The following is a 19,027-nucleotide window of genomic DNA, read 5'->3' on the forward strand; positions in this document are numbered from 1 at the left end:
GCTGCTCGGGGCAGTATGGATTGTTACCCCCCTTCCATTTTATCCTTATGCCATCCCTGTGAGGTAGGTCACCCAACAAGTTTCATGGCCAAGTAGGGAACTGAACCTAAGGCTACATGGAAGTAGCCTAACTTTCTGACACTTGCCCCACACCGGCCTTCCACACTGTGTTCTTAAATAATTGGATGGCATTTTTACGGCTTTGGGATGTAAGTACAAAGTGTGAATTGCTATGGTACTGTGCAATAAGTACTGTATAATATATATCATCATTATAAATAGAAAATTTGATGGCCTTTTCAGCCATCAAAATGGACTCAAGGTCAGCACACAAAGCTAAAAATATAGTGTAATGAAACAGTAGTCTTCATACAAACCATCACATTTATGTTATTTTATTCTAATGTATTAAAATGTAGAAATGTACTGTTATAAATTGTGAGGAGCTGGATAGTTTTATAAAGAAATCATGGAAGGGAATAGCGGATGCCGGCTGTTCACACTGAATGTGTTTGCAGCAGGAAGCCCGGGTGTCACTGCAATGTACCTTTGGGAAATGTAATCGAAGGAACATAAGAAACAGAGGAAGCTGCTTTATACCGAGTCAGACCATTGCTCCATCGAGCATAGTATTGTCCACCCAAGGGATGGAAGGATCTGTCCATTTCGGTTCTCTCACTTTCTCATTTTTCCAATCTTAAATTCAGTTCTCCACATTTCTGCAGCAGTTTGAGATTTTTTTTTTAAAAAAAATCCTCATGAAAATTCTCCAGCATTTTCGTGAGAATTTCTCCTACTACACACATTTTTGTATGCAGTTTTGACAAATGTACACAGTTTTGCAAGCATTTTCTCCCTATATAATGCATTTTTGTTTATTATTTTCACTAATATATTTTTATGCCCACTTGCCCCAAATATATGAGTTTTTGCAAACATTGCTTAGTTGGAGAACTGCATCGCAAAATTCAGGTGAGTGTGCATTTTGAAGGATGGCCGTGTTTCAGTTCTCATGTTGTAATGGAAAGTGCGAATCTGATAATTTCGGCTTTAAATTCAGCCCAGAGTGTGGTCTGAAGGCACATTAAACCACCACCTTACTGAAGCTAAGCAGGTCTCGGTCTGGTCAGTGCCTGGAGAGCCACATGTTGCGCTTTGGGTTCTGTGATGAAAGAAAGGCAGGGTGTAAATGTAACAATGAATAAATAAATGCAAACTGAATAAAATTTCTCCCCGTCCCTTGTCTGCACTGACAGGTAGCATCTCTCCAGGATTTCATGCAGGAGTGTCTACCAGCCCTGCCTCGAAATGCCAGGATTGAACCTGAGGCTTTCTGGAGGCAAAGCATGTGCTCTTCCATTGAACTATGAACTTTCATTGGACCCAAAAGACAGGGCTTGACATTGCTAAAGAATTTCACCTTTGCTAAAGAATTTTAAGCAAATTTTCACTGAGCCATCTTCTTTGCACACAGCTGCCCGTACCTTTTGCTCTTTGCATATTTATTGGATGCAATCATTTTCCCCTTTGGTTCTCCTGTTTGTGCAGACAGTGCATTGAATGAAACACTGCGTTTGACAGCAGCACCTTTTATCACCAGAGAAGTCCTTCAAGACATGCCTCTGAGACTAGCAGATGGCAGAGAATACAACCTGAGGAAAGGAGACAGGCTTTGCCTCTTTCCATTTATAAGCCCTCAAATGGACCCCGAAATCTATGAGGAGCCAGAGGTAAAGCTATGCCATTCTGACTTGCATCCACAGATTCCTTTCACTGTGTTGTTTGTTTAAACCCACAGGGTTAAGTATTGTGATAATGCAATGTGCAACACCCTTAAGAACATAAGAAGAGCCTGTTGAATCAGGCCAAACATCCACCTGGTCCAGCATCCTGCTCTCACAGTGGCCAACCAGATGCCCATGGGAAGCCCACAAGCAGAATCTGAGCACAACAGCAGTCTCTTGACCTGCGATTCCCAGCTACTGGTATTCACAGACATACTGTGTCCAATAGTGGAGGTGGAAGTGGAGAACATAGCTATTGTGGCTAGTAGCCATCAAAAGCCTTGTGCTCCATGAATTTGCCCAATCTTCTTTTAAAGCCATCTGAGAGTAGAGACACAATTACTGGTGTGCCAGTTCCAGTGTGTCTCCACCTCTCTTTTCTGAAAATGGGGGCACATGACGCCAATCAAACTCTGCCCCTTTTACTCTAAAACCCTGGTTGGAACAGCTCAAGTGCATTTTTTAAAAAAATCCAGCTTCTGGCATATTTTGCAGCTGATTGGTAGATCAATCCATTTGTCTTCCAGGTGTGACCAGTAGGCTGTAGCTGTAGGCTCAGGCATAGACAGTGATTGGCCCAGCACTTTGCTGTGGGTGGTCCTGAAAAGTCCAAAGTCAGCAGTGGGGAAGGGAGGTGTGGCCAGCCAAGGGCAAAATTGCTTCAAAACGCAGCCAGAAGAACCATTCTCGCTGCTTTTGAAGCGAGTAGTGTGCCTACAGCCCAAGTTGGTGGCCATCACTGCTTCTTGTGGGAGTGAATTCCATAGTTTTAACTATGCACTGTGAAAAAGTACTTTCTTATGTCTCTCCTGAATCTTCCAGCATTCAGCTTAACTGGATGTTCCCAAGTTCTGGAATTATGAGAAAAAAATTTCTTTCTTCATTTTCTCCGCAACATGCATAATTGTATACATTCTTGTCATGTCTCCTCTTACCTTTTCTCTGAACTGAAAACTTCCAAATGTTGCAATCTTTCCTTGTAAGGGAGTTGCTCCATCCCCTTGATCACTTTGGTTGCTCTTGCAACCTGACATGGGCACAAACCTATACTAAGAAGTCAAAACAGCACAATATTAACACAGAATCACAACCCATGCCTAAAAAGATGCTAACTCTATGGGGAAGACTGTGTATAATCCAGGATTCTTCACACCACTCTCGCACAAATAAGTTGGTACCAGTGTCACAAGAAGTTCATTTTCTAGACCTTAAGGCTATGAAGATAGGTTTGAAGATGCTTGCTGAATCTCAAAAGGGAGGGAGGGAGTGTGTGCAGGATTACCAGTGGTCAGGAAAGGTGGCCCAGGCTCCCAGAAGATGCAGTGATGGTGACCAAGTTGGATGGCTTTAAAAGAGGATTAGACAAATTCATGGAGGGTAACTGTATCAAAGGCTACTAGCCACGATGGCTATGCTCTGCCTCCACAGTAGGAGGCAGCATGCTTCTGAATACCAGTTGCTGGAAACTACAGAGGGGGAGAGTGCTCTTATTCTCAGGTCCTGCTTGTGAGCTTCCCCTGGGCTTCTGTTTGGCCACTGTGAGAACAGGATGTTGGACTAGATGGGCCACTGACCTGATCCAGCAGGCTGTTCTTATGGATGTTCTGCAGAGTTTTGTGCCTAGTCAAAGACTAGCAGAATCAGAATCAGTTCTGCGGTTTGCCCCCAATAACTTTAAACTATGTTAACCTATGGAATTCACTTGCACAAGGTGTGGTAATGGCCACCAACTTAGATGATTTAAAAAGGGAACTAAACAAATGTACAGAGGATAATGCTATCAGTGGCTGCTAGTTATGGTGACTATATGCTACCTCCAAGACCAGAGGCAGAAAGCCTCTGAATATGAGTTGCTGGGGAGCAACAGGGGGAGAGTTTCCCTCACATCTTGCTTCCCAGGGCATTTGGTTGGCCACTGTGGCAAACAAGAGGCTGGACTAGATGGGTTTTGGATCTGATCCAACAGGGCTTTTCTTACGTCTGTAAGCACATTCAATATAAAATGTAATGCTTGACAACATTGCCAAGATACAGAAAAACAAGCAGACTGTCCTCGTGCAGTCCATCATATGGACTTACTGATCTCACTGATCTCCCAGTCTGCCATTTGGACTAGTGGGGGACAACAGAGGGATGGGCAGATTTCCCACATTGCTTGTGGATGTCACATCACATTAGCTGACACTGGAGGAATCCTCCATCCAGAGAGGGGCCTGAATTGGGGTTGTCAATACTGGCCTGGCTCACCTGTTCCACTCTTGGAAGGGTGCCCAGAAGTACAACATCTTAATGGCTCTATACCACCAATTAAACATTACAAGTCAGATATAAATACACTGACAAGCCATGAACTTCTGTATTGAATCTCAAAGAGCTCATTCGCACACACACACACACACATGCACTTGGTCTTCCCACCCTCGATTCGTCTGCCCTTGGTGACTGGTTGCTGGATGGGTGAACTGATTCAAGTGGGCGATAACAGAAGTCCCATCTCTTGGTGTTGACAGCAGTGTGTGAACCTGCACAATACATTGTGTGTGAATTTTCCTCAGTACATTGGCTCTCGGTTGCAATCCAAGGAATAAAAATAACAACTCTCTGGATGTATACGTAAGACCTAAAAATGGAATGATGTAAACAATGCTAAGTGCAGACCAGTCTAAATTTGTTGTGATGAGTGGAATTTGTCTTTGGCTGTTGCTGTGACAACCTAAGCCACTTCTTAAATATATCAATGAGTTTCCCCTTCTTTGTGTTCCTAACCCACCTCGCCCCCCCTGCATTAATTTTCTCTTTGTTAACAAAGAATCAAACTGGGATTGCTTCCTCTTATGAACAGCCTCCCAGGGACCATTGTGGCAGAAAGGATGCTGATAATATTGAAACACAAGTCTCATTAAATTATTGTTTGCAAGGCTGCACGAAGCCCACCTGTGTCCCAATAAGCAAGTAATTCCTGCACTCTATTCTAGGGTCCAAAAAATGTTTTACAATGTTTCTTAGAATGCTCAGCAAAGCTTTCTATGACAGGTTTAATGTGGAGTGGAAGAGACTCTCTGAGTAAGATTAGAAAAAAGTAAGATTGTTAACCTTATGCGCAATTAAATGCTCCACGTTTACCAGATTAAGCTTCCAGGAATCTATTATTAGAGAGCAAACATATATCCCCCAAGCTCTTCCTTCCCCTGCTAAAGGATCTAGATACAGATTTAGTAGAGGATAAGGCAGTGGTCATGATAATGAAGGCTGGTCCATTACGGCAAATGGGGCACTGTCCCACCATCTTCAGTCTGCCCTCAGCCAGACCTCAACTTCTGCCTTCTTATTTACAAGCAGTCCAGGAGGTAGCATTGCCTATCAGCTTCCTCCTCCTTAGTCTCAGTGCTGTTGCCCTTGTAGAGCTCAGCAGCATGGAAGATGGGGAGAAAAGTGGAATTAGTTGGCTCTGCCTGTCATCGGCTCCTGCTTCACCTACCCTCTGCCCCCACCGGGAACCAGCTACCACTAGTCCTGATGGTTAAAGCAGCACCCTAGCAATGAAATGAAAACTGGTGCTGTGGGCTTACGAGTGTAGAGTAGGTTCTGGGTTTGAAGCGTTTTTCCACTCCTCCAACCCCACTTCCAAGGAAAGCCAAAGTCACTGAGCATCAGTCTACTCAACAGCCAGTTCTAAATGCTCTTGCCCCATTATCATGGAATGAGGAGTCCTGCTCAATGGGTGTCATAGAAAGCTAAGGCAGACAATTGGTTAGGGGAAAGCAATGCAATAAAGATGCATTTCCTTCCCACCCCTCCAAGGAAACCCCCATTAATTTTAATGGAGTTTCTGGAAGAAAGCTTACCATGGATGTTGCCCTATGGAGCCGCTCTAAATTTCCTCTTCTGTCTCGGAACTGAAACGTCATAAGAACATAAGAACATAAGAACATAAGAAGAGCCTGCTGGATCAGGCCAGTGGCCCATCTAGTCCAGCATCCTGTTCTCACAGTGGCCTACCAGATGCCTGGGGGAAGCCCGCAAGCAGGACCCGAGTGCAAGAACACTCTCCCCTCCTGAGGCTTCCGGCAACTGGTTTTCAGAAGCATGCTGCCTCTGACTAGGGTGGCAGAGCACAGCCATCATGGCTAGTAGCCATTGATAGCCCTGTCCTCCATGAATTTGTCTAATCTTCTTTTAAAGCCATCCAAGCTGGTGGCCATTACTGCATCTTGTGGGAGCAAATTCCATAGTTTAACTATGCGCTGAGTAAAGAAGTACTTCCTTTTGTCTGTCCTGAATCTTCCAACATTCAGCTTCTTTGAATGTCCACGAGTTCTAGTATTATGAGAGAGGGAGAAGAACTTTTCTCTATCCACTTTCTCAATGCCATGCATAATTTTATACACTTCTATCATGTCTCCTCTGACCCGCCTTTTCTCTAAACTAAAAAGCCCCAAATGCTGCAACCTTTCCTCGTAAGGGAGTCGCTCCATCCCCTTGATCATTCTGGTTGCCCTCTTCTGAACCTTTTCCAACTCTAGAATATCCTTTCTGAGATGAGGCGACCAGAACTGTACACAGTATTCCAAATGCGGCCGCACCATAGATTTATACAACGGCATTATGATATCGGCTGTTTTATTTTCAATACCTTTCCTAATTATTGCTAGCATGGAATTTGCCTTTTTCACAGCTGCCGCACACTGGGTCGACATTTTCATCGTGCTGTCCACCACAACCCCGAGGTCTCTCTCCTGGTCAGTCACCGCCAGTTCAGACCCCATGAGCATATATGTGAAATTCAGATTTTTTGCTCCAATATGCATAATTTTACACTTGTTTATATTGAATTGCATTTGCCATTTTTCCACCCATTCACTCAGTTTGGAGAGATCTTTTTGGAGCTCTTTGCAATCCCTTTTTGTTTTAACAACCCTGAACAATTTAGTGTCGTCAGCAAACTTGGCCACTTCACTGCTCACTCCTAATTCTAGGTCATTAATGAACAAGTTGAAAAGTACAGGTCCCAATACCGATCCTTGAGGGACTCCACTTTCTACAGCCCTCCATTGGGAGAACTGTCCGTTTATTCCTACTCTCTGCTTTCTGCTTCTTAACCAATTCCTGATCCACAAGAGGACCTCTCCTCTTATTCCATGACTGCTAAGCTTCCTCAGAAGCCTTTGGTGAGGTACCTTGTCAAACGCTTTTTGAAAGTCTAAGTACACTATGTCCACTGGATCACCTTTATCTATATGCTTGTTGACACTCTCAAAGAATTCTAATAGGTTACTGAGACAGGACTTTCCCTTGCAGAAGCCGTGCTGGCTCTGCTTCAGCAAGGCTTGTTCTTCTATGTGCTTAGTTAATCTAGCTTTAATAATACTTTCTACCAGTTTTCCAGGGACAGAAGTTAAGCTAACTGGCCTGTAATTTCCGGGATCCCCTCTGGATCCCTTTTTGAAGATTGGCGTTACATTTGCCACTTTCCAGTCCTCAGGCACGGAGGAGGACCCAAGGGACAAGTTACATATTTTAGTTAGCAGATCAGCAATTTCACCTTTGAGTTCTTTGAGAACTCTCGGGTGGATGCCTAGTCTACAACAGGGATAGCCAATATGGTGCTCTCCAGATGTTGTTGAACATCAGCCCCAGCCAGCATGGCCAATGGTCAGGAAAGATGGGAGTTGTGGTCCAATGTCATCTGGAGGGCACCATGTTGCCTGTCCCTGGTCTACAAACCTAGGATAGCCATGTAAACATGGTGTCTCGAACATTTATTCATTTATTATTGTTGTTCCCCTCCCCCCCAGAAAATCCAAATGGAGTCCTGTGTGACTTAAAATCCTTGCACTCTGCATTTTAAATGTTTCCTGAAAGACATGTTTGCTCACTCTGAATTTCTTGTTTTTTTAGAAATTTAAATATGACCGATTCCTCAATTTGGATGGCACAGAAAAAACAGATTTCTATAAAGGAGGGAAAAGGCTCAAGTATTACTCCATGCCATGGGGAGCAGGAATAAACACCTGTATCGGAAAGTTCTTCGCAGTCAATAGCATCAAACAGTGAGTGAATTGTTCTCATGGATATAATGCCCACCTCTCACTGTGACGTTGATCAAAAGAAGCCAGTGTTGGCTTAAAACAGAAATTAACAGCACTGTGCTTACTCAGAAGTAGGTCCTACAGTGTTCAGTGGGAATCACTCCCTAGTAACAGTGCAATCGAAACACAAGATCCACTGGGATGAGACAGTTTGGATTCAGCAGATCTTGGGCTTTCCCAAGTCCCTCACCCCGCTTGAGCTAGAGGTATGCCTTCAGAACCTAAGTGGTGTAAGTCCCAAAAAAGGGCATTCTGGAGGCATGGTGGGACAAACCCCGTTCAACTCAGTCATGTGACCTAGGTTCCAGTCCTTAAACCTCAGGCCTACACTCACCTGTCAGCTCAGCCAGCAGTAACCCCTCCTAGAGGCTCCTGAACAGAGTTTGGAATAGGGATGGGATCCATTGGCCTGTGCCAATTCAAAAGCATTCCATTGACCTAACAGGCTGGTATCGATTTGAGTTGTTCTTTGTCCTCAAGCTGTTGCATTTACTGACCTGTCTTTTTCCCCCTCGGAAGAAAAAAAATGACATTAATATCAACATTTTTAAAGGAAATGTTGATATTTAAAAGGAAATGTCAATAAACTGAAGGAATTATTGATAAATCAAAGGAAATATCAATTAATATTAATAATATTTTAGACAAGGAAAATCACCACATAAAAATCCAACCTGCAGCTATAGCAAATAAGCAAATTCATGGAAAATTCGGTACCAAATCAAAATTCGGCAGAATTATAGCACATTCCTAGTTTAGAATTAGGGTCAACTTACACCAGAGTAACTTGCTCTGCATGTGTGTTTAGGATTGCAACCTGGTAAACTATACAAATAAACAATATAGTATTGAACTATTTCAGAGTCAATGGTTTATGTGGATTGAACTCATTTATTAAAACTGTTGACAAAGTCTCCCATCTATTTCAAAATCCATGATCTGAGCTGGCCCTACCATTAGGCAGAGTAATGCTGCAGCCTCAGGCACCTGAACTTGGATGTCATGAAAGGACCGCTAATTGTTATTTTTAAAAATTATTTTTGTATTTTTGGACTTCCGGGAAGGGTGACTTAGCCTGTGCCTGCTTTTGAGACGGGCTCCTGTCTCAAAAGAAGCTTATTCAGATATATCAGTCAGATTTTTTTTTTTTGACTGATTAAACTTCTCCCGGGTAGGGAGAAACGAAGAGATTAACCTCAAAGCCTATTTTTGTTGGGACGACCAGATCTCATTCATTTATGGGACGAGGTCCAGCCGACGAAGGTGGGACGGATTTTCAACAACAAGCTCTATCTGATAAAGCGAACGTTCATCTTATCTTCTAAGAGAGAACGCACTAACAGGCAAGCACCCTTCTTTCTATATTTTTCTTTTACTTGACTTAAATTGTTGCTGTTTAAAAGAGATTTGCCAGATTGATCGGTTTTTGACATCTCACTGGGGAGCCATAACTTCTCTCTGCTACTCACTAATTAATAGCTTATCTCTGTTTTTGTTGCAAAAAGCTGTCCTGGATTTGCATTCTAAAGATATACACAGAAGAGGGATTTCTATTCCAGATTTTTATTTTGAAGAATATTATATTGTCTGAGACTACTCTCTTTTTGGTCTATTTTATTTTGACGAATCTGTTTCCTGACGACCGCCATTAATTGTTTCGATCCTGGGAACTGCATTTTGTTTACTTAAGCATGGAGAGATAAGGCTGTCTGCTCTGTTTATACTGTGATGTCACCAAGTTTGGAGTATTAACCCAATTGTTGCTGAAATAAGAAGTGGTTTTCCTATATTTTTCTTTTAAAATGGCAATTAAGAAAGTGGCTGAGAATCTGGAAATAACTATGTTTCAGAAAATAATGGATGAGATTGAGATAACGAAACAAAACCTGCGACAGGGTTGTAAGGAGCTGAAAATTGAATTGAGTAAAATGAAGCAGGAGATTAAAGATATAGGGGTCCCTGTGAGAGAGGTGACCCTGGAGATTGGAACAAACGTGGAACAGGAAAAAGATTTGGAGTCTATGGACTTTAGAAACAAAATCTATTGTTTGGAGACACAGGAGATTAAAGACATAGGGGTCCTTGTGAGAGAGGAGACCCTGGAGACTGGAACAGGGGTCCCTGTGAGAGAGGAGACCCTGGAGACTGGAACAGGGGTCCCTGTGAGAGAGGAGATCCCGGAGATTGGAACAAACGTGGAACAGGAACAAGATTTGGAGTCTATGGACTTTAGAAATAAAATCTATTGTTTGGAACTCAATGTTATCTCTGAAGAAATTAATGAAGATTCTAGAGATAAAGTTATCAATGGCATGGATAATCTTCTGGACTGGAATGATGTGATGGAGCCCAATATAGAGAAAATCTATGGAATTAACTGCAGCCATGTGACAATGGAAAAACTTTCAAGAGATGACCCAGTGTATTTTGAAAAAAAGAACAGAGATATGATTTTACAGCAGTATTTCAGCAACCTATTCAGAATGGATGGCAAGAAAATATTTGGGATAGAGGTAATTCCCATCAGACTCTTACTATATGACTATGGCTTTGACAGCAAGATTATTATGGAATACTGATAATGGAAGATTGGATACTGAAATTACTGGACTTAACAAGACTACTGAAGATGGAAGATGGAAAATGGAACTAATAGGGATAATAGAACAATGGCTACTGAAATTACTGAACCTAACAGATTCTGATGTGATGGATTAATTGAAATGTTTATTTTGACTATGGTTATGACAATAAGATTATCATAATTAGTAATGAGATGGATTAATCGATATGCTTATCTGGAAAAAAAAATTGATAGATATATTTCTTAAAGAATTGAAACCTCTCTTTGACTTTTTGTGGAAAGAATAAAGTAATGTTTATGAGATTTGATGATTAAGTAAGATAACTACTGGAGGAAAGTGATTTTATAATATGACTTAAGAGACAGGATTGTTATATATTATAGACTTATAACTGATTTGATCTTTGACAAATGGGAAGTCAATATTTTACTCTTTATTTTTTATTTTTGTTTTTTTTTTCTTTTTTTCTTTTTGTTTAACTATTTTTGATTTTGTTTTTTGTCTTTGAATGTTTTATGATTTCGTCTTGTATGTTTTATGAAAATCTGAATAAAAATTATTGAAAAAAAAAATTATTTTTGTATTTTTAGTACTCCCAGGGAGACGCACTTTTGAGATTTTCTGCCTCAGGTGCCAAAATAATCTGGTTAGCCTTGAGCACTGTTGAGGATACAAGAAGGCAGCAATTTCCACATAGAGGTTTATGAAATATTAAGCTGTACATAAATATTTTAAAATAAATAATGAATGCATTTCCATTGCAACCTGTATTTGTCACAAGCAACACTGTTTCCATTCCACCGCAGTTTGGCTTCTGCCCAATACTATGTTGTTCATCTTGCTGGCCAAATTTAATTTCTGTCATAATTATTGTTACTATTATTCTGCGATTTCATACCATATATTCAATTCTGCTTGGTTTGGGTACATAAACACTGGCACACTCAAACCCTACAAAAAGCAAGATTGAACTCCTGTGCATCAGCTGATGCACAGGGGAATTCAGTCCTCCTCAGTCTGGGTGTGCAAGAGAGAGTTCCTTGTGGGGAACTCTCTCACACACAATGCTAAAACTATGTCATTACTGATGTATCATTTGTGGACTTAAAAAAAAACACACAACACACATGATGTGAGCAAACACTACCTGCTTTCGGTCAACTGATTTCCATTCCAGGATTCAAACAAACATGCAAGCTGCTTCAGTGGCCATGCTTGCATCCACTTAGAACAGAGTTCTCTCACATCTCTAGATACTAAGCACCATGACTTGTTGGTGTGGGGCAACACTATTTGTTATTCCCCTTCAGGCTGGCCCTGACAACTTTTGTCCATCAAGCTCTGTCTCACCAGATGTTTGACTACCCACAACTGCAGAAATGAGATTTACCAATCCTTTGGGGAGCTATCATACATGCTGGTGAGCTGCATTCAGCTTGGTATGTGATATGTTGTGCCCAAGGTAGCAAAACCTCAAATGTGCACTTAGGAATATACTGTTGCTGAACTGTCCCTTGCCTACAGGCATCTCTATCATGGTGCATCCATTATTTATTACGCTTGCTTTTCTTTAGAGGTGCTTGGAGCAGCCTACATTGGGAAGGGCCGTAGCTTAGTGACAGAGCTTTTGCCGTACATGCAGAAGATTCCAGGTTCAGTCCTTGACATCTGCAGGTAGTGCAGAGAGAGATCCCTGCCTGAAACCCCACAAACTCCCTGCCAGTTAGTGGAGACAATATTATTTTATTTATTTTATTTATATCCCGCTCTTCCTCCCAGCAGGAGCCCAGGACGGCAAACAGAAGCACTAAAAGCACTTTAAAACATCATAAAAACAGACTTTAAAATACATTAAAACAAAACATCTTTAAAAATGTTATTTAAAAAGCTTTCAAGACATCTTAAAAAAGAGGTTAAAAACATTGTTTTTTAAAAAAATTAAAAACATATTAAAAAGCAATTCTAACACAGACGCAGACTGGGATTAGGTCTCTACTTAAAAGGCTTGTTAAAAGAGAAAGGTCTTCAGTAGGTGCCGAAAAGATAACAGAGATGGCACCTGTCTAATATTTAAGGGCTAATACCAAGTTAGATGGACCAATGGTCTCTCTAAGGATAAGGCAACTTCCTACATTAGGGTTCAGGCAATCTCCCATCCAGGCAATGTACAAGGCCAGATCTCTTTGGCCACAGAAATCCATCATCTGCTTTCAGTCCTATCTCGAGCACTTTACAATCGGAATGACAAGGGTAGCCAACCTTTTTTTGGCTCAAGGACCCCATTCACTCTTGACCATCCCTGCTGTCCTGGATTTCTAATCAAGTGCAAAAATATGCTTAAAATATGCTTAAAATTAATATGCTTAAAATTAATGAGCCTTGCATTCAGCTACAATCTCAGACTAAGGGTGCCTCCAGACTGTCTGTATTTTGCAGAAGGGATTCAAGGGTATACCTTGAAATTTAGGTTTGCTTCACTAAAGTGAATCAAGGAACTCTGTTGCCCTAGCATAATGAATCCACTTTTAAAAGAACCAGACTTTTTGTGATTTAGAAAGTGACAGGGAAATAATTGAAAAGTGTGGGATGAAAAAATGATTAACGGGAAGATATATGAACACCCACAGGCAAATCAAAATGAATTGAGGACAAATGCTCATTGTCATATAACCACTCAGCAAACAAATCAGAACAAATGCTTAATAAAAATGGGATGGAATCTAACCTCCACATATGCTTTGTGCGAGCAAATAAGGATAAATGCTCAATAAATATATCATTTGGAGGAGCCCTTGATGGGGCCAGATGCCATCCACATCTGTCTTTGAATAATTAAACATGAGCATGTCACAGTATTTTCATATAGACCACACCAGGGAGTCCTTTGCCATCCATCTATTTTTCCATAGAAAGAAATGTTAAGTAGCATTGCTAAGTCATTGCAGGTGGCAGCTTTGAATGATTTAAAATCATACAAGCTTCGTCACATTATTTTTGCCACTGAAATTCTACATGACCCAGATCTGGAGGGTGTGTGCCATTCTATTGGATTTCACCCATGAGAATACTTATTTCTATACTGATTTATGGATCACCTCTTCGGTAGAGTTTGTTTGTTTGTTACATTTATACCCAGCCTTTCTTTTCATCATAGAAATCCATTTTGAAATGAAAGCAGCTTCACCTCCTCCTCCTCCTCCATTAATATAGGCTTGACTTGCTTCCTCACAGGGCTGGCACTAGGTTTGACTGGATCCCTGGGCACCGGCCTGCAGTGCCATTCAGCCCAACACCCCCTCCTGATACAGGTGATATGGAGCCTATATAGGCCCACCTGCCCCACCTACCTCTGGCATCAGTGTGCAAGCTCCACATGCTGTGCAGGCAAACCTGTCATACCCAAGATGGCAATGGGGGAATCAACCCCTTAGGGATGCCCCCACTACCACCTTAGGTGATGGCAAGCATGCACAGGCATTTGTGCACATTATATGGGGTGTGTGCACTGATGCCCCGTCACCATTTTAGGTGAGGCAGGTGGGCTTCTTTTAGCCCACACCGCCTATATCAGAGGGGTGTCTGGGAGCATCTGCGAATCACAAAGCAGGCTCCACCCTCTCACCCTAAGGAGGGGGGCTCTTAGCCAGGGCCCAGCTGGGTTGAGTGATGATGCTAGGCTTGCTTCCTCCCCACTTGGAGCTTGAATTATTCGAGTGGAGGGGTGGTAGCACAGAGAGAGAGATGTCCTTCTATGCTGTGCTGCCTGTAAAATCAATAAAAGAACAGTGGTTAAGGTGTTGGACTATGACCTAGGAGACCAGGGTTCAAATCCCCCCACAGCCATGAAGCTCACTGGGTGACCTTGGGCCAGTTACTGCCTCTCAGCCACAGAGGAAGGCAACGGTAAACCACCTCTGAATACCACTTACCATGAAAACCCTATTCATAGGGTCACCATAAGTTGGAATCGACTTGAAGGCAGTCCATTTCCATTTCCATATTCGAGGGGGGAAATCTGTTGTCAGGGGAAAGATACTGAAGTTCAAAGCAAACAGGATCACTCCACAAAGATGAATACATGTGGGCCATTGAAAAATCCAGTATTAAATCTGAATTCAGCAGAATTCTCACCCATCCCTATTCCCTACCCAACAGGCTGCCTGTGGGGTTGGGGGGACAAAATGACAGGCAGATTGTTCTTGCCAGAGGTTTGAACTGATTGCTCACAAAGGTTTTTTGTCTGTCTGTTTGTTTGTAATTAGGCTGAAGGATACATGTAACCAAGGGTTACATGCTGACCGCTCCTGTCTTTGGTCCTACCCTGATCAGATTATTTTTCTCATTTCAGGTGTGTTTTCCTCCTCTTAAGCTGTTTTGATTTGGAGCTGAAAGATCCCAATACGAAGATCCCAGGCTTTGACAAGGAAAGATATGGCTTTGGAATGTTACAACCAGAAAAAGAAATCATAGTTAGATATAAATTGAAAGTTCAGTAAAATTGTGCCTTTCTTAACCTAATGGAGCTATTCTGGGTATTTCTTCATTTTCTTCTAGAAAACAGCTGCTCATTTTCTTCTAGAAAACAGCCGGCTGCCCATTTGCTACCGGGCCAAGTTCAAGGTTCTAGTTCTGGTGTACAAAGCCCTATACAGCTCAGGACCAGGGTGCCTGAAAGACCGTCTTACCCCTTATATACCCAGTCGATCACTGCACTCTGCAGGTGAGGGCCACCTGCAGATACCATCTTATCAGGAGGTTCGTTCTGCACAATATAGGAAACGGACCTTTAGTGTTGCAGCACCTACCCCGTGGAATTCCCTCCCTTTGAATATTAGGCAGACGCCATCTCTGCTATCTTTTCGGCGCCTTTTGAAGACTTTTCTTTTTCAACAAGCCTTTTAAGTTGAGAGCTATCCCAGTCTGTGTCTGTGTCAGAATTGCTTAATATGTTTTTAATAATGTTTTTAACCCTTTTTTAAAAAGTTTTTAAAATGTTTTTAATGCTTTGTCTTGATGTATTTTAAGATTTGTTTTTATGATGTTTTCAAGTGTTTTTAGTGCCTTGTTTGCCACCCTGGGCTCCTGCTGGGAGGAAGGGCGGGATACAAATTAATTAAATAAATAATAATAGGTTTCAGATGAAGTTTATTTTGATGTCACATTGGTTGCCAAGGTGTATTTATATGTTATAGCCACAAAGAGGCCATTTTAAATTGTCCTCTGTGGCATCTGCAAGCTTTTTATTTGCAAAGGCTAGCCAGATGGATTTGGGCCCCCTCCAGATTGGTGTTTTTTTGCCAGTGTATTTCTGCAAAGTGTGACTGACATAATAATGGTGCCTTAGTGGTGGATTTATACTAGACCATCCATACATCATTCTGTTTTATTCGTTGCTCTGCAATGCTTCCCCAGTGTTACTATGATATTGCCATTCAGAGAGGCACTCTTACACTATCATGCAACAAAAGCAGGACAATCCTCCCTCCCCCTATACATTTCATCAGGAACCTACGAGACACACGCCTATTACAAATGAAGCAGGATGCTCATCCATAAACTTTTGCAGGCACAAACATTATTGAAAGCAGGATTGTGTATAACCAATACCACCATGAGCATAAATGGTCATGCATGTACAATAAAAAGGATGTCTGGTGGAGCCCTCGGTGACTTTCACCACATCACTGCAAGCCAATCTTTTTTGGAGCTACAAAGTAGTGTATATCCACAAAGCTGCTGGAAAATTGCAAAAATCTCACCATGTCAAATCCTTTATAGTGATCTCCATGTGACAGGAACAATGAGTAAACAACCTGCTTGAATTCAATGGGTAACAGAAAGGACTGAAAAGATAATTGACACACATCTGTCAGGTTGACTAGTACTTGTTAAGTTAGTGTTTTATGCTTTAGGGTTTTTCCAGAAGGACTCAATGTCTGGTTGTCTGCATATCACAGAAAGGTGATCCAGACAGTAGACCATGAAAATGACAAAACTAGCCTGGATAAAACAGACCAAATGGTGGGTTTTGCTAATCTCTAGATAACTATGTACCTCTTTTTTTTTCTTCCTTGTCTGGTTTTCCTCACCCTCTGTTTTATCACTAAAGTTGCAATCCTGTGTATACTTTACAGTAAGCTTCATTGAACTGAGTGGACTTACTTCTGGGAAAAGTGTGGGGGGGAAGCATGCTCTGAATCACACAACCTTACCAGCAAGTAAGTGTCATTGAACTCAAGGGGCCTTTCTTCTCAGTTGACATGCATAGGATTATGCTGCTAGTTACAGTAGTTAACAAAGCTTCAGTCATTAACTGCAAACTTTAAAAAAATTGAAGCCACCTGAATAAAAAAAATAGTTACAGATACACTTTTCCTTTCTAGTGCTACTATTTTAAGGAAGCCAAATATCAGTGACTATGTATAGGTAGACTAGAGACACACTTGCATTTGTGCTGGCTTCAGTGCGCCTCCACCAACATTTTCTGAATACTAATTAAACTCCACCCATTTTTACTCCAAAACCTTGGAAGCTGCAAATCCAGCATGTTTTACCTTGGGCTATGAACACACTAGTCGCCTACACTACACTAGTCGCTTGGAAGTCAGCTTCACACACATTTCGTCTGGTAGCCCAACTACGCCCCTATCTAGACAGGGACGACCTCGCCTCCGTTGTCCACGCTCTGGTAACTTCAAGATTGGATTACTGTAATGCGCTCTACGTAGGGCTGCCCTTGAAGACAGTTCGGAAGCTTCAGCTGGTGCAGAACGCAGCTGCCAGATTATTGACGAGGACCAGTCGGTCTTCGCATATAACACCTGTCCTGGCGCGTCTGCACTGGCTTCCTATTTGCTTCCGGGCGAGATTCAAGGTGCTGGTTTTGACCTATAAAGCCTTACACGGCGTGGGACCTCAATACCTTGTGGAACGCCTCTCTCTCTATGAACCTACCCGCTCACTTCGTTCAGAATCTAAGGCCCTCCTCCGGGTACCAACCCATCGGGAAGCCCGGAGGGTGGTTACGAGATCTAGGGCCTTTTCTGTGGTGGCCCCTGAGTTGTGGAACAGCCTCCCCAAAGAGGTACGCCTGGCGCCTACACTTCCATCTTTTCGGCGCCAGGTAAAGACCTTTTTATGCTCCCAGGCATTTTAATCTTCTTAATCTTTTTTTAACCTTTTAATTTGTATTTTTAATTTTTGTAGTATTTATTTTGTTTTTGCTGTGCTTTTTGTTGTTTGTATATGTTTTTGTATTTTTATTATGATATATTGTATTTTATCTTGTTTGTTCACCGCCCTGAGAGCTATTTTGCTAAGGGCGGTATATAAATTGAAATAATAAATAATAAATAAATACGGATTGGCCATGAACCCTGTTGCTCTTCCAGGTGTGTCCAATCTAAATGCTTTGCTGTAACCTCAGGCAGTGGCCCAACACTTTGCTCTCCGCTGGTAAGGTAGGCAGGCAGGGAGGGAGGCAGAGGCCACAGCTCAAATCTTTGCATGTCAAACCAAGTTCATATGTGCGTGTGTGCATGCACACACACACACAGCCAGTAAGCATCATCTGTCTCACTCAACCACCTCCCAGACCCTGTCCTGCCACCAACTAAGGCATACCGACTCAAGCAACCATTTTCCCCTGGTTTTCCCCACCATCTGTGCGTACATACAGCTTTATATGCATAACTTCTGTCCAGATGTTCAGCTGACTGTGCAGAAATTGGGAGCAGGAGCAGCTAGGACAGCTCCATCCCTGTTCACATCCATGGATATGTCCTGTCATCAGAGCTTCTGCATACTTTCATATGGGCTACTACAAGGGCCATTCTCCCTTTCTCTGGATGTATGAGTGGGGGGCTAGGATCCGTAGAATTGCAAAACTTGACCCACAAGCCCGGAACTGTGGGAAGGGGGAGGTCTGTTTTTGTTTTCATTAACAGCAACCCATCGCCCACCCATGCCTCATAGCAAATCAAAACTGAGCTGCATTCACAAAAGTATTAGGTCACCAACTTTTTTGGGCCCATGGGTGCATTTGCAAACCAGAGAAACTGTTGTGGGCACCACACACACCCATAACCAAGTACACACCGCAGCCTATTAGGAACATAGGAAGCTGCCTTACACTGAGTCAGACTATTGGTCCATCTAGCTCAGTATTGTCTGCACTGACTGGCAGCAGCTCTTCAGGGTTTCAGGCAGGAGTGTACCCCAGCCCTCCCCAGAGATGGTAGGGAATGAACCTGGGCATCTCTGCATGCAAGGCAGATGTTCTACCACAGAGCTACAGCCCTTTCCCTATTCAGTTGGCTACAAGAGAATGTTTCTTTCAAGTCTAATTTCAGCAAGGGGAGGGACTCTGTGTGCACCACGAAATGCATGTATATCTGCAAGTGTCAAGCTGGCAATATCTGTCTTATTTCTTCACAATGTCCCAGAGATAGGGTAGCCAGATGTAAAAGAGAACAGGGCTCCTCTGCCTTCAACAGTTATGTAACAGAGGGAATTTCAGCAGGTGAGCAACCGGTTCCCATTAACCTCTGATGAGATTACTTGGACAGAT

At 42.3% G+C, this 19,027-nt stretch overlaps 1 protein-coding gene across 1 annotated transcript in view; it reads left to right on the top strand.

Moving 5' to 3' along the window:
- The window catches only part of PTGIS (prostaglandin I2 synthase), an 83,983-nt gene extending 66,162 nt beyond the window's left edge, over nt 1–17,821 (top strand). The window contains exons 8-10 of the mRNA XM_061631340.1: nt 1,549–1,730; nt 7,683–7,834; nt 14,807–17,821. Coding sequence (XP_061487324.1) covers nt 1,549–1,730; nt 7,683–7,834; nt 14,807–14,954 — 482 coding nt within the window. The 3' untranslated portion in view covers nt 14,955–17,821. The remainder of the gene's footprint in view (nt 1–1,548; nt 1,731–7,682; nt 7,835–14,806) is intronic.
- The last annotated feature ends 1,206 nt before the right edge of the window (nt 17,822–19,027 follow it).

This window comes from Rhineura floridana, chromosome 6, assembly GCF_030035675.1.
Source record: "Rhineura floridana isolate rRhiFlo1 chromosome 6, rRhiFlo1.hap2, whole genome shotgun sequence".
Taxonomy (NCBI): domain Eukaryota; kingdom Metazoa; phylum Chordata; class Lepidosauria; order Squamata; family Rhineuridae; genus Rhineura; species Rhineura floridana.